Raw genomic sequence first — 13,671 nt, 5'->3', positions numbered from 1 at the left:
TCTTCGACGCGGGGGAGCTCGAGGTGGCTCTAGTGGAGGAAGAAGATAAAAGAATAGGAGGAAAAAGAAAAGGGGAAAGGAAAAAAAAAACGCCATGTCATCGTCCATGTGGCGTGCCACGTAGGCAAGACCACGGTCAAACAATGCTTTGGACCGATTTTTTGGAATCGTGCAACTAATCGGTACCGGTTCTCAATTCGGCACCGATGAGCCTTCTGATCAGTGCCGCCTCCGTGATGCCGGTTGGAAAAAAGGGCACATATGTAGATTTTGTGTAGTAGTGACATTTGAATGGGCTTTATCGCCCTAAATTGATGCCCTTTTTGACCCAATTTGGTTGGAAAATAGTGTGGCCTTGGAAGGTCACAATTATGTCGTTGCATTAAGCACTGACGCTCTTGTCCCGGTTATGATTTGCACCTTTTTCTTTTTAATAAAAAGGATTAAAATCTGATCTTTACATCCAACCTGATGTAGACAGCCAACGCACCATCTTTCTTATGCTGTCCATGATCTATGTTGCTGTTTTTGCATTGTCATTCGTTTGCTCTTATCCCTTGGCTGTCCCATCGTCCATTTCAAGTTCTGCATATGATCTCTCCATATATATACATACAGCTGAGCTGATGATGGTATCGTTCTGAACTTCTGATGTTGCTGTTCAAATTTCTTGTATATCTTCTAAGGCATGTACGCGATGGGCTGCTAGCCTACATCCTTTGAAACGACAATACATATATGAAGAAAACCGTATAGTCTCTCCAATCAAATTTATTTGATGTTGAAAAGGTACTAGTTTACTACCTCCCCAAGTGTATGGTAGTATGCTGTTTCAGTTTGGCATCTCAGTGTTTTTTTATATACGTATATCGCAAACTCCACCAACCATGCAAATTCCTCATGGTTGACTTGAGCCAGCCAAACACATGTTGTACTTGTTTAAGCAACAGGAGATAATGGCCAATAAAAGTGGCCACCCCCACCCAGTGCTGTCTTAATCTGAATTTGACCAGCATGCATGCTCAGCGTCGTTGCCGTGTAGATATTCCCCATCAGATCACTCGCTCTCCTCTTATTCCTTGTCCCAACTCCAACTGCAGAGGAAGCTACCAGCAATTCTCGTCTCCATGCGTCCCCAGAGCTATGCATTTCTTGGCCTTGTTCTTCTCCTCTTCTCCCTGCTTCCTCTTGCTCCATGCTCTGCTGCAAATCTAAATAATGATACTCTCCTGGCAGGCCAAGCGCTCGCCGTCGGTGACAAGCTCATCTCGAACAACGGCAAGTTCACCCTCGGCTTCTTCCAGCCAGACGCAGGCACCAGTAAGTCATCTGATACTAGCACCAATTCCCCTGGCTGGTACCTTGGCATATGGTTCAATAAGATCCCAGTTTTTACTACTGTATGGGTTGCCAACAGGGAGAGGCCAATCACTATCCCTGAGCTCAATCTAACACAGCTCAAATTCTCATCAGATGGCAATCTTGTCATCTTTAACCATGCCACTGAATCCATAATCTGGTCCACTCGCATTATTATCGATAGTCATAGGACACAAGAAACCAGCAGCACGAACACGAGTGTCGTTCTATTGAACACCGGAAACCTTGTGATAGAAAGCACAACAAATGTAGTGTTGTGGGAAAGCTTTGACTACCCAACAGATGTTGTGCTCCCTGGTGCCAAGTTTGGTTGGAACAAGATCACTGGCCTGAACCGTCAATGCATCTCAAAGAAGAGCTTGATAGATCCAGGTCTTGGCTCATACAGTGTTGAACTAGACACTAATGGTACCAAGGGGGTGATCCTCATGCTCCGCAACCCTCCTAAAGTGTATTGGTATGGTCTAACATCACCAACTCTTATACCAGAGCTCAGATCCCTGCTAGCAATGGATCCACGGACGAGAGGTTTGATCATCCCTACATATGTTGATAACAGCCAAGAGGAGTACTACATGTACACTTCATCCAACGAATCGTCTTCTTCGTTCCTCTCACTGGACATGTCTGGTCAGATCATGCTCAATGTATGGTCAGAAGCTAACCAGTCTTGGCAAATCATATATGCCCAGCCTGCTGATCCCTGCAACCCATTTGCTACATGTGGACCTTTTACCATCTGCAACGGCAATTCAAATCCAGTATGTGAATGTATGGAGAGTTTTACTCGAAAGTCGTCTCAGGATTGGGACCTTGGTGATCGGACAGGAGGATGCTCCAGAAATACTCCATTAGATTGCACTATTAGCGGTAACAGGACAAGTTCAGCAGACATGTTCCACCCTATAGCTCATGTTAAATTGCCCTATGACTCTGAAAGCATACAAGATGCCACCACTCAGAGCAAATGTGCACAAGCCTGTCTCAGTTCCTGCTCATGCACTGCTTACTCCTATCAGAACAACATATGCTCTGTCTGGCATGGGGATTTGTTTAGTGTAAATCAGAATGATGGCATTGAAAATCATTTCGATGATGTTCTTTACCTCCGCCTTGCAGCCAAAGATTTGCAAAGTTTGAGCAAAAACAAAAGAAAACCAATTGTTGGAGTTGTTACAACCATAAGCATTATTAGTCTTGTGTTACTAATAATGCTCATGGTGTTGCTAATGGTTTGGAGGAATAGATTCAAGTGGTGTGGTGTGCCATTACACAGAAGCCAAGGTGGTAGTGGAATTATAGCCTTCAGATATAGTGATTTAGACCATGCTACTAAAAATTTCTCAGAGAAGTTGGGAGAAGGAGGTTTCGGCTCCGTGTTTAAGGGAGTGTTGAGGGACTTGACTGTTGTAGCAGTGAAAAGGCTTGATGGTGCCCGTCAAGGCGAGAAGCAGTTCAGGGCTGAGGTGAGCTCAATCGGATTGATCCAACATATCAACCTAGTCAAGTTGATTGGTTTCTGCTGCCAAGGTGACAAGAGGCTACTTGTTTATGAACACATGTTAAACGGTTCTCTTGATACCCATCTGTTTCAGAGCAATGCTACTATACTGACGTGGAGCACGAGGTATCAAATAGCCATAGGAGTTGCTAGAGGACTTTCCTACTTGCATCAGAGTTGCCACGAATGCATCATACACTGTGATATTAAGCCACAAAACATACTTCTCGACGAATCATTTACTCCTAAAATTGCAGATTTTGGGATGGCAGTATTTGTAGGAAGGGATTTTAGCAGAGTTCTGACTACATTTAGAGGAACAGTTGGATATCTTGCCCCAGAGTGGATTAGTGGTGTCGCAATTACACCAAAAGTTGATGTTTACAGCTATGGTATGGTGTTGCTAGAGATCATATCAGGAATGAGAAGTTTACCTAATGTACACAGTAGCAACAGTCATCATGCTGCTTACTTCCCTGTGCAAGCCATCAGCAAGCTTCATGAGGGAGATGTGCAGAGTTTGGTGGATCCACGTTTGAGTGGCGACTTCAATTTAGAAGAGGCTGAAAGGGTTTGCAAAGTTGCTTGTTGGTGCATTCAAGATAATGAGTTCGATCGGCCGACAATGGGTGAAGTGGTCCTGGTTCTTGAAGGTCTACAGGAGTTTGATATGCCCCCTATGCCAAGACTACTTGCAGCTATAACAAGATCTTCTAATGTAGCTGAGATGTAAAAACAATTCAAAATCCTCTAATTGCTAAAATGTACTGTATAATGCTACTCTTGTATTTACATTTTTTTTTCTTTAATGACAGACTTTTGTAAGCAACGGTTGTCGATGCACAGTGAGAAATGTGTTTTTTGTTGACGGTATAGTTGACATAATGCTTAAATTGAAATAGGAAGTTGGTATATTGGACTGCTTACTGCTTGCTTTAGAGATAGGTCCTTGCTTTCTCTGCTAGAAATGAACCTCCATGATAGATAAAAAAAAATAGACACATAAATGGGATGAACAAAGAAAGCTCAAAACAAAGCCACTTTCAGCTTATTAACTCTTCTCAATAAAAAGGTTTCGTCCTATCGGCCCATTTAGGCCTTGTTTGCCAATAGGGGAAATTTTCCTTAGGTTGATCCACCCAAGAGGGCAGATTGGGTTGATCCCCTCCTACCATCCAACCCCCCCCCCCCCCCCCCCCCCCAATTCCCCTCCCCTGAGTATTGGTGTTTTGTCTGTTGGTTCATGAGTACACAATACAACAAGCAAAGGAACCCATTGACACTGTACAAACTGCACATCCAAAAGAATGGCACTAAGAAGAGCCATTTTGGATGTTAATACATCACAGCAGTAAGCATAAAAACATTAAAAAAAAGCATATAAGATTTGGGGGCTAAAATGTGCACAAGAAAGCTGAAATATGGTAACAGGAAAATTACTAATAGTGAATGGTAAGACCATGACTATTTGTTGTACTGTTTGGTAGTAGGCTAGCAGCTCGAAACAGTGTATATTTACTTCAGTTCATGCCCTATGATAATATATGTTACAAGCAGGGAGATATATTATTTGCTGATCTTTTAAGTCCATGTGGTGGAATGGCAATGAATTGCAAGTTGCAAAGCAAGCTACAGTATACTCTATTATCAAAACCTATTAACAGAATGATATATTCATTATTAATGAATTCATTCAAGATATTCATATAGATATACAAAAAAAAATAGTCGTCTCTCTGTGTGTGAAGCACACCATAGAAGTAGATGAGCAATCTGATAGAGTTAGCATCATGCGTCCTTAGACTTTATGAAAGATAGTGTTTTGCCAGAAGGTGTTGTAGGTTATAACACATTGGAAAATAAATGGAATTGAAGAAAATATTGATGTTGGTACTTGGTAGTATGATCCAAATGAAACAGTGATAACAAAGAAAATATTGCATAGGATTTCATCGTTAACACTTTTAATGGTCTTTTCTTAAGGTGATTAACTTTGCACAAAAGTGTGTTGGAGAAAGAACAGAACAAGCAGTGGCATTGCTCAGATAAAAAAATTTTCAGGAAACCAATTGATGGTCTAGTTGAACTGTAAAGTAGAGCTTGTCATAATAATTATCCCATGGATCACCATTCTACCAACATTGATAAGATGGAGCTTAACAAGAGAAATCCAGGACTGAAGATACAAAATGAACGATTTACCCAAGTGCATTTCGTTATTAGGTGGAGTATATACTTAACTCACTGCGGTGATTTCAGTGAATTTAGTGCATGCGATCCGGATCTCCCGCAGCTCGCGTGTATACATACAGATCCAGATCCTGCACTACCGCACCACACAACACAACCCCCAAGCAATATAATCACCATAATAACACTGAAGAATCTAGGGGGGGAAAAAAGTAAGGGGCAAATGAGAGAGGAGTGAATGATGAATGCGGCGGAAAAGCAGAACTCACGGGGACGGGATAGGAGATTCGCATCCGGGGAGGAAAAATTGGAAGAGGAGGCAGGCAGACGCAGGCATGGTTTACTGCGGTACTGGCTCTACAGGAAGAGAGGCAGCGACGATGGCGGAGGGAGGAAGGTGGACGCGTGGTGTTGCCACTGCTACGACTAAAAAACAACAAGGTAAGTCAATCTTGATCTTAGAGCATCACAACAATATCCTTAAATGAAACCCAATTTTAAAATTAAAATTTATTTTATAAAAGATTTGCTCCAACAGTTCCATAGAGATGTATCCAAAAATTAGAATCTCATTCTCCTCCTTACTCGCTCTCCACAAGTCGGGAGACACTCTCACTTCCAATTTCCTTCGCTCTCTACAAGTCGGTCGGGAGACACTCTCGCTTCTAATTTCCTTATAGCAAAAGGAGATGGCGACAAGTGGAGAGATCGCGCGCGTGGGAGGGGATGGACAAAGCGATTTTCTTTATTATATGTTGGTAGTTCAGTGTGGGTTCACTTTTTATTATTGGAAGTTAATTTAAGATATTTGTTGGAAATAAAAATCTATTTACACCTTAAAATCAAATTAGGAATTTCAAAAACAGAATTTTAAAGATAAAGATTTTTGGGTATCATGCTCTTTACCCCCATCAACTTTCACAATCGATCTATCTTGAATCCTATCTTACTATAAAGTTATCCTCCACTAATTCCTTAAGCTTAACATGCAAAGATGTCACATCATCATCCACTAACAAGATGTCACATCATCATCCACTAACAATCATCACATTTAAACATCATGCAAACATGCTATATCTTTATAGTTTTTTATAGTTTTTATAATTTAAGAGCTTTTCAAATACAAACATATTAAATTAAATTATCATCCAGTATAATTCACATAATGTTTCAATGTAAATCCTTATTGTGTTTTATGATATCCTATATATTTATATAGTTCATCTTCACTTAGTTAGTGCTTAAATGATTAATCTATGGTTTAAATTATCTTTCTCCTTTTTTCCCCTTAATTAAGTCATATCACATCAATTGTTTTTAGCCTTTAGATTATTAATCTACGGTCCAAACTATCTCCCTACTTTTCTTCTTCCATAAAGTCATATCACCTTACTTTTTATGTTTGAATCACCATTCTGCATTTTATTTAAATTTAAATTATCATAAACCGCATTAATTTACTTAATCTGATGTTATCTAGCTATCTTACACGTTATTTTTTTATTGTTATCATACTAAATTCCCGCAGCAATGCGCGGGGTTTCACCTAGTGTATATATATATATATATATATATATATATATATATATATATATATATATATATATATATATATGTCTCTCAACAACTTAGAGCATCACCAACAAACTAGGTAAATTCCATCCCCAAAAATTTAAATTTGAGAATCATAAACGGATTTTGATATGTGAAAAAGTGATCCTTCCAAGGGATTGAGTAGGACTTATTAAAACCAAAAAGTAGGCCCATACTATACACTACTAACGGAAATCACTTTATATTCCTCCTCCCGCATGATCACAATAACAAAAATTAAGTTGGAGAATTTTTTTTCCTTACGTGAGATAGCTACGGGACTCTATCTTTACTTAAATCTTTAAATCCACCTACTTAAAGCTTTAAATCCACCAACTTATAAATCATATAAACCAAAAAACTAACTTAATAACCAAAAAACAATAAAACTAAACTAATAGAAGACTTTTGTTATCAAACAAGGCCATAGTCCATGAAACTATTGATGCTAACATTACGTTGTTGCGAATGGTACGAGGGTTCAGATAAAACGCTACCACTGGATAGCATATTGCAACAGTGATATCCATAGATATCATGTTATAGAACGAGTAAATGCATATAGTAGTATTTCTCATTTTTAAATTTGAAAATATATGTTAGGTAGACCTTTTGACATATGTTGTTAGCAGTCGTGAAAAAAGAGCTAGCTGGGTGACCAAAGGCGATGAAGAGACATGTAAAATTAATCGTGAAACCAAATTCCTCAATTTTTGGCCAAAGATTGTTTTATCGTATAGTACAAACACTATTGGAGAAGTGATCTTTACCCAAATGGCAAAAATCACATTTAGTTCCGGTTCAAATAAACCAAAAGAATATGTTTAGTCCAGGTTCAAAAGCCAGATGAATCTTTTTTTATCTTTAATCCCGTTACCAACCAGGACTAAAGATCATTTTTAATCCAGCTTCAAACAGTTATCAGGCTGTGTCTGGCCCTAACTATCCTTAGTCCTGATTGATAACACTAACCAGTACTAAAATCAACACTTTAATCCTGGTTGTTCATACCAACCGGGACTAAACAATAAAAAAAACGGAAGAACCGAGCCGCACGGGGGAGAGAGCTGCGTCCTTATCTTCTCTTTCTCTCCCTCGCGCGTCCTTATATTCTTCTCTTTCTTCTTCTCCTCCTCCCCCTCCCCTTGTCCTCCCCTCATCCTCTTCTCCTCGTCCCGTCGGGAGCAGGAGCAGCATGCCTGGCCCGGTTCTTGGCAGTGGGTGTGGCTCAAGAGGTCGTCGGCTTCGGCGCGGCAGCTAGGGCGCAACGGCGGCAGCTAGGGAGCGAGAGGAGGAGGTCGGCATCAGCTTCCGCCTTGGCGCGGCAGCTAGGGCGCGGCGGCGGGTCGCGGAGGCGCAAGAGCGGGAGGGCGATCGCCTCCGCCGGCAGCGGCGGCGGTGGTGGTGGGCTAGACGGTACTGGCGTCATCGTCTTGCCAGGCGGAGCTCGGCGTCGGCTTCTGCCTTGGCGTGGCAGCTGGGACGCGGAGGCGCAAGAGCGGGAGGGCGCTTTTTTCCGCCGCCGGTGGTGGCGGTGGTGGTGGGCTGGACAGCGCTGGCATCGAGCTGCATTCGATCTATGAATGAATAATGGATGATTTTGTTGTGATGCCGTTGCATGTAGACCTGTGGTTTGTAGACTTTTTTTTAGATGTTTTTTGAATTTGTAGATGATTTTGTTGTTGAGTATGTTCATTCGATTTTGTGGATGATTTTGTTGTTGAGTATGTTTTTTGAATTTGTGGATGTCAATTTGATGTGGGGATTTAGGGATGTTGGGAGCAACTGGCATGGCTCAAATCAATACACAAGTAGTAAAAAATAATGAAAATAAAAAGAAAAAACATTTGCCACATGGCGCTACAATCAAAGATTCCGATTGGTGTTAAAGGGGTTGTAAATCGGGACTAATAACGATGGATTCCCTAGTAGTGGAAGCATGAGATGCAAAAGGATCACGCTTGTGAAGCTAGCAATTCTCACATAAAATTCTAGTCAAATTTCCTATAATTTTCCTCGTTACGACAACAAAAATGATGATGGAGAAGCTGTTTTGCAGGCCAGCAACCGGTTGATGCCCCATCATTTTCCTCTCCCTTTTGTTTCTTTCAACATATACATATTGCTGCCTTCTTATTTTCTTCCATTTTCTTATTTAGTATACTAAGTATATATTAGCTTTACTAGCCTGATTAGACTAAGACATACTACCTTCGTCCAAAATATCAAATTTTAATTATATATCTGGGCATGTGCTAAAAAAAGTATATTATGGGAAAAAAAAATAGTTTTTGCCCCAAAAATACCCCTTTTTAACAGGTCTTTGCTTTTTATCAGGTCTTACTAGATAATTTATTAATTAATATATTCAGTCAAGACCACGTCAATATAACGATGGTATATCAGATAGGGAAAAGGGGAGAAATTCTAGTCCATTTGCGACTAGTAGCATATCGCTAGCTACGGCACCTGCATGGTTCGTTTTCAGTGAAACAACCAAAGTGTTATTGTTAAAAAAAAAAAAGTGTTGAAGTGGAAAAAAAGAGCGAGATATCGATGCATGTCATGTGTGTGCTGTAGCTAAGTAGGAGTCGTGGCTACACAAATTAAGTAGTACGTCACAGGAAAAAGATCATTTTTTTTTCCGGTGGGCTGCATGCTTCAGAAAACCACAATCGATCAGAGGAAAAATTAGGTGTGTCCAACTGTCCAAAATAAGTTAAGGACCGTGAAAGCAACACCCTGCCCAACTCTCTTCCTGCTTTATATGATCTTTTTCTTCCATTTCCTCTCTATGCATAACTTCATTATATATTGACAACATTTTAGTTCGTTTTACGCAACGTTCTTTTCCTATTGATTTTTATCCTCATTTCTGGCCATACATACAGGATACAGGTTAGTACTTAGACATCACGGTCTTTTAAAATGTATGGTTGGTCGCTTCTAATATTTTATTGTAATATTATTAGAAACACCGATAACACTGAAATATTAGGAATTGCCAATGCGATATACTGATAAAATACTCCTATCTTCTATTAATATATTAGTCAAAAAACTAATCAACATCATTAATATAATGACTGAAGAAGGGAGTCACGTTTTTTATTAGGTAATAGTTTGTTTTTACCCCGGAACTGGATGAGAATCCATTTTCCTTAGTAAAAACAGTCTATTTTTCAGCATGAATATTTCTTTTCGTTGTAGACACCGCCCTATTTAATTAGAGCTAATTAACACAATCGATATTTCCACCAACTTTGATTGACAATGTTCTTGAAAATGTCATGTTGAAAGTGCTTTTGTTAAACCATCATTGTAGTTCCCTGTCCTTGTCTCCATCTTTCTTTTTAAAAAAATATCTTACATAAGAGAAAACATATATGCGAGCGAACAAATCATGTGTTCCAGCTGAACGACTTTGCTATATATTACGTATGTTTTTTTCATTTGACATTGGTTAGTTTAAAAGAGGATGGAGGTCGTATTACACAACATATTTTTAACAGGCGCAGTGCTCTGACAACGGGGAAGTGCAGACCCTCTTTTGAAGATTTGATTAGAGGCAGGTTGTGACTGAGAGTGATCGGTGCTAAGAAGTGTGAAAAAAAATATACAAAGAACGAAACACAAGGAGTATACAGGTTTAGACCACCCGGAGGTGTAACACCCTACTCTTATAATTTTTTTTCTACTATCAACACCGAATGATACAACACGAACAACAACAGTAGGGTGTTACAACCCCGATTGGCCTAGACATGTATACTCCATGTGTTTTGTTATTTGTATATGATTTCTTTTTCACACTTCTTAGCACCAATCACTCTCAATACAACCTGCCCCCCAATCAAATCTTCAAGGGAGGGGGGATCTACGCTTCCCTGTTGTCGGAGTACCGCGTCCCTGACAGCTTAGAGCTTGCCCTATGATTCATGGCCTGGTTTCATATCAAGTGATCTCCCGAATGGATAGGGTTGTAGGGTTAAGGTTAGGGGAGAATAAGGTCAGGATGAGAAAGTGAGATGTGTTTGTCGGCTTAGAGGGATAGCTAGGACGATGGTTGTGTCGCCTCAGCAGTGGGAGATGATGAGGATGGTGGGCATGTGTTGAAGCTAGAGCAACACGAGATGGTGGAGGCCAACGGTGTGGGAGCATTGGAGCCGAGTACAAAGGAGGAGAATTGTGGAAATGAGGTTGCGAGGAGAAGAGAGCCATGTTGCCAAGTGAAACTTGCCAAAGATGGAAGAGGGCGACGATGTGGGTGTATCAGAGCTTAAAAGATAGATGAGGATGGTGATGCGGAGGTTGCAAGAAGGAGAAGATGTTGAAAAGGGGAGCAACGTGGTTTGGTGGGGCATGCGAGCAAGGCAACTGTTGGTATTTCTTAACGACATTACTAGAAATACAATTCCCAGCAATGGTGTAGAAATACTCCTGGTATATTATGGTTATAGAGTTCATCTGCAAGCGCACGGATATACCATTGTAGCATTTCACCCGAGAGTATTCCAATGGTATCGTATTTATTTAATCTCGTGGGAAGATCATAGTAGAGAGAACCTAACTAATAATTTATATGTTACTTGTAATAATCATATTCTAAGCAGGGGTTAAGATAAATCAAGGGTAGAGTGACACACAAGCAGGAAGCATACTCATTCTCATACTGAAATATCTAAGCTAAGTGGAAAGAAAAGAGAAAGAGAATATATTCCTATACTTCTAGTATACATAGTATACATATACATCCTAGTTATCTGACATACTAGCCAATACCCTCTATCCAATGCCCTCCTGGTACTTCGAGAAGCCACCCCTAACTGCCGAGTTCCTTACGACAGCCAGTCATGACCATACAACCGGGACTAAATACGTAGGAATACCCTCTCTAGGAAATTAACTTAGGACTATATACACGCACGGAGGAATACCCATACTGATCTATCACCATCAGCGGCCCACCTCTCATCCGCAGCATATAACCCAAAATAATGATATTCCGTAATCTAGACACCACACCTAAACTACCAGATACTACTCTAATATCATCGTCTTGACATAGAGTATTTGCATAAGCAAACATTATACCCGTACCAAAGCATCTCCCAAATAAGCTAGCAGTATAATCAGTATAACATGAACATAATGTAAAGTTGGCATTCATATACTCGGAAAGTATTTCAATACCATAAATGACATTTATAAAGAAGAGTATTCTAATAAAAGTACAAAGCTTACAAAAGAGAAGAGAAGAGCTACTAGAGCTATACCCAAACTCTTCCGAAGGCTTCCGGACTCCGATTTCTACTCTATTCCTATTCAACTAGCTTAAGAACACCAAACTAATTAAACTTGAGAGAATATGAAAGAACTTTGCTTGAGGTGTGTGAGTGAAGTGAGAAGAGGAGCTCCTTTTATATGCAGGTAATGACGGTTGTGACGGTTGGAATGGTCGGTAATACCCTCCAACCGTCATTGGGGATCAATCCCAGCCGTCCATCAAAACCCTGCATCCATCGGTGCCACGGGAGGTTCGGCCGAACCATGGGCTGGGCCCACTTGGTCCAAACTCGGCAGGTGGCCTCCTCTGTTGCTCCTTTATACAGACTTGTGAATTTTGGTCTAATTCATCGTGTCAATTCTGAGTTCTTGGCCCATTCATGCATAAGTCTGATTCTCGACATCGTCCGATTGATTTATCGTCTGATTTGATGTCGATTCTCCTCCACTTAATGATCATTCTCTGCAAAAGTTTAGTGAACCAAAAACTAGTGGAATATTATTATTCTAACATGGATATGTATTGCAAGCATAGCTAGTTCTTCTTTATTTTGGTAATATTGACGGTCGAAACTAATCGCTAACGACCATCAACAGCAAGGTAGAAAACGTGGGAAGAATCGTGTGATTGGGGAGGAGTGTAAACCCAACTTTTGGGTCTTAGCTTTAACAGAGCTAGGTTCACCAGCCAAAGATGGCGATGCTGGTGGTTTCTCGTACATGAGGAAAAATTGTTGTGATTCTGACTTCTAATCGATCCCACTGGGCATGCCAAAAGCGTGTTGATGTGAAAACACGAGGCCTGGGAGATCTGCTTAACTCCAGTGCAGGTCCAAAACTCGCCTCGGGTATGCTAGCGTGCCAGTTGATTTGATCCTGCAATCAACAAGAAACAAAGACAAAAAAACCATGGTTAAATCCATAAACGATAGCCGATCGGCTAGGTGCCGATGATGTATCATTTGTCTTTGAGCCGATGTCATATATGCATCGATCGGCAGTCATAAATAGATAAGAAAGAACTAAATCTACTCGATCGGCTGTAGATATTAACGATATATAATCTTTATGTCGATATATACTTAAGTCAAGTGATTGGGATAGATCGGTCGCCATGCCGAGACAATATAAATCACTTAGATCGAAGTATATACTAACAATAAAACTATATATGTTCATAGCATAGCCGATCAGATAGATCTAGCATGTATCGGCTAATACTCCGATACCACTCTATATTAAGATATCAAAGCAAATAGGATATACCAAACAAAGATCCTAATATACTTAGATGCGGCAAGATCTTAACATAAAGGGCGGATTTAACATGTCAATAAAGCATATAAAACAAATATAGTTAAATCAAGTAAGATCGGCTGAAATCCCGATACTACCCTAATCGGCAACCAAGAAGCAGGCTAGAGATTGAGATTCTAATCATGACTCATAAGATCAAACTCAAGTGATGCAGCTATAAGTATAAAAAGAAGGACAATATCTACACAATCAAGCCATTGGAAGTCTCATAGAGTGGTGGATATCATATATAATCTAAGCCAACGTCGATATTTAACCTAATCGGCTGCCCTCTATTGATAGATGTTAGCCGATTGTAAGTTAGATAGCGATATTGCCAGAGATTATATAAGATATATGATAACTCGATGAATTACATAGACAAGATTAGAGTATCATAAAGATGGAAGCACTAATCCCGA

The 13,671-nt window shown here is 40.2% G+C and overlaps 1 protein-coding gene across 1 annotated transcript; it reads left to right on the top strand.

Moving 5' to 3' along the window:
* The first annotated feature begins 206 nt into the window (after positions 1 to 206).
* LOC127770092 (G-type lectin S-receptor-like serine/threonine-protein kinase At2g19130) lies at positions 207 to 3,766 on the top strand. Its single transcript, XM_052295767.1, has 2 exons — positions 207 to 242; positions 1,101 to 3,766. Exons 1-2 carry the CDS (start codon positions 207 to 209, stop codon positions 3,612 to 3,614), a joined length of 2,550 nt encoding a protein of 849 aa, XP_052151727.1. The 3' UTR covers positions 3,615 to 3,766.
* The last annotated feature ends 9,905 nt before the right edge of the window (positions 3,767 to 13,671 follow it).

Source organism: Oryza glaberrima, chromosome 4, assembly GCF_000147395.1.
Source record: "Oryza glaberrima chromosome 4, OglaRS2, whole genome shotgun sequence".
NCBI classification, from domain to species: Eukaryota; Viridiplantae; Streptophyta; class Magnoliopsida; order Poales; family Poaceae; genus Oryza; species Oryza glaberrima.
The sequence above is the reverse complement of the archived record's forward strand: the minus strand, read 5'-3'. Positions and strand labels throughout refer to the sequence as shown.

Coding starts and splice junctions, on each gene's coding strand:
- LOC127770092 (XM_052295767.1), top strand. CDS start 207: ATGAGCCTTCTGATCAGTGCCGCCTCCGTGATGCCG. Junction 243..1,100: donor GTGCCGCCTCCGTGATGCCG/GTTGGAAAAAAG, acceptor CTCCAACTGCAG/AGGAAGCTACCAGCAATTCT.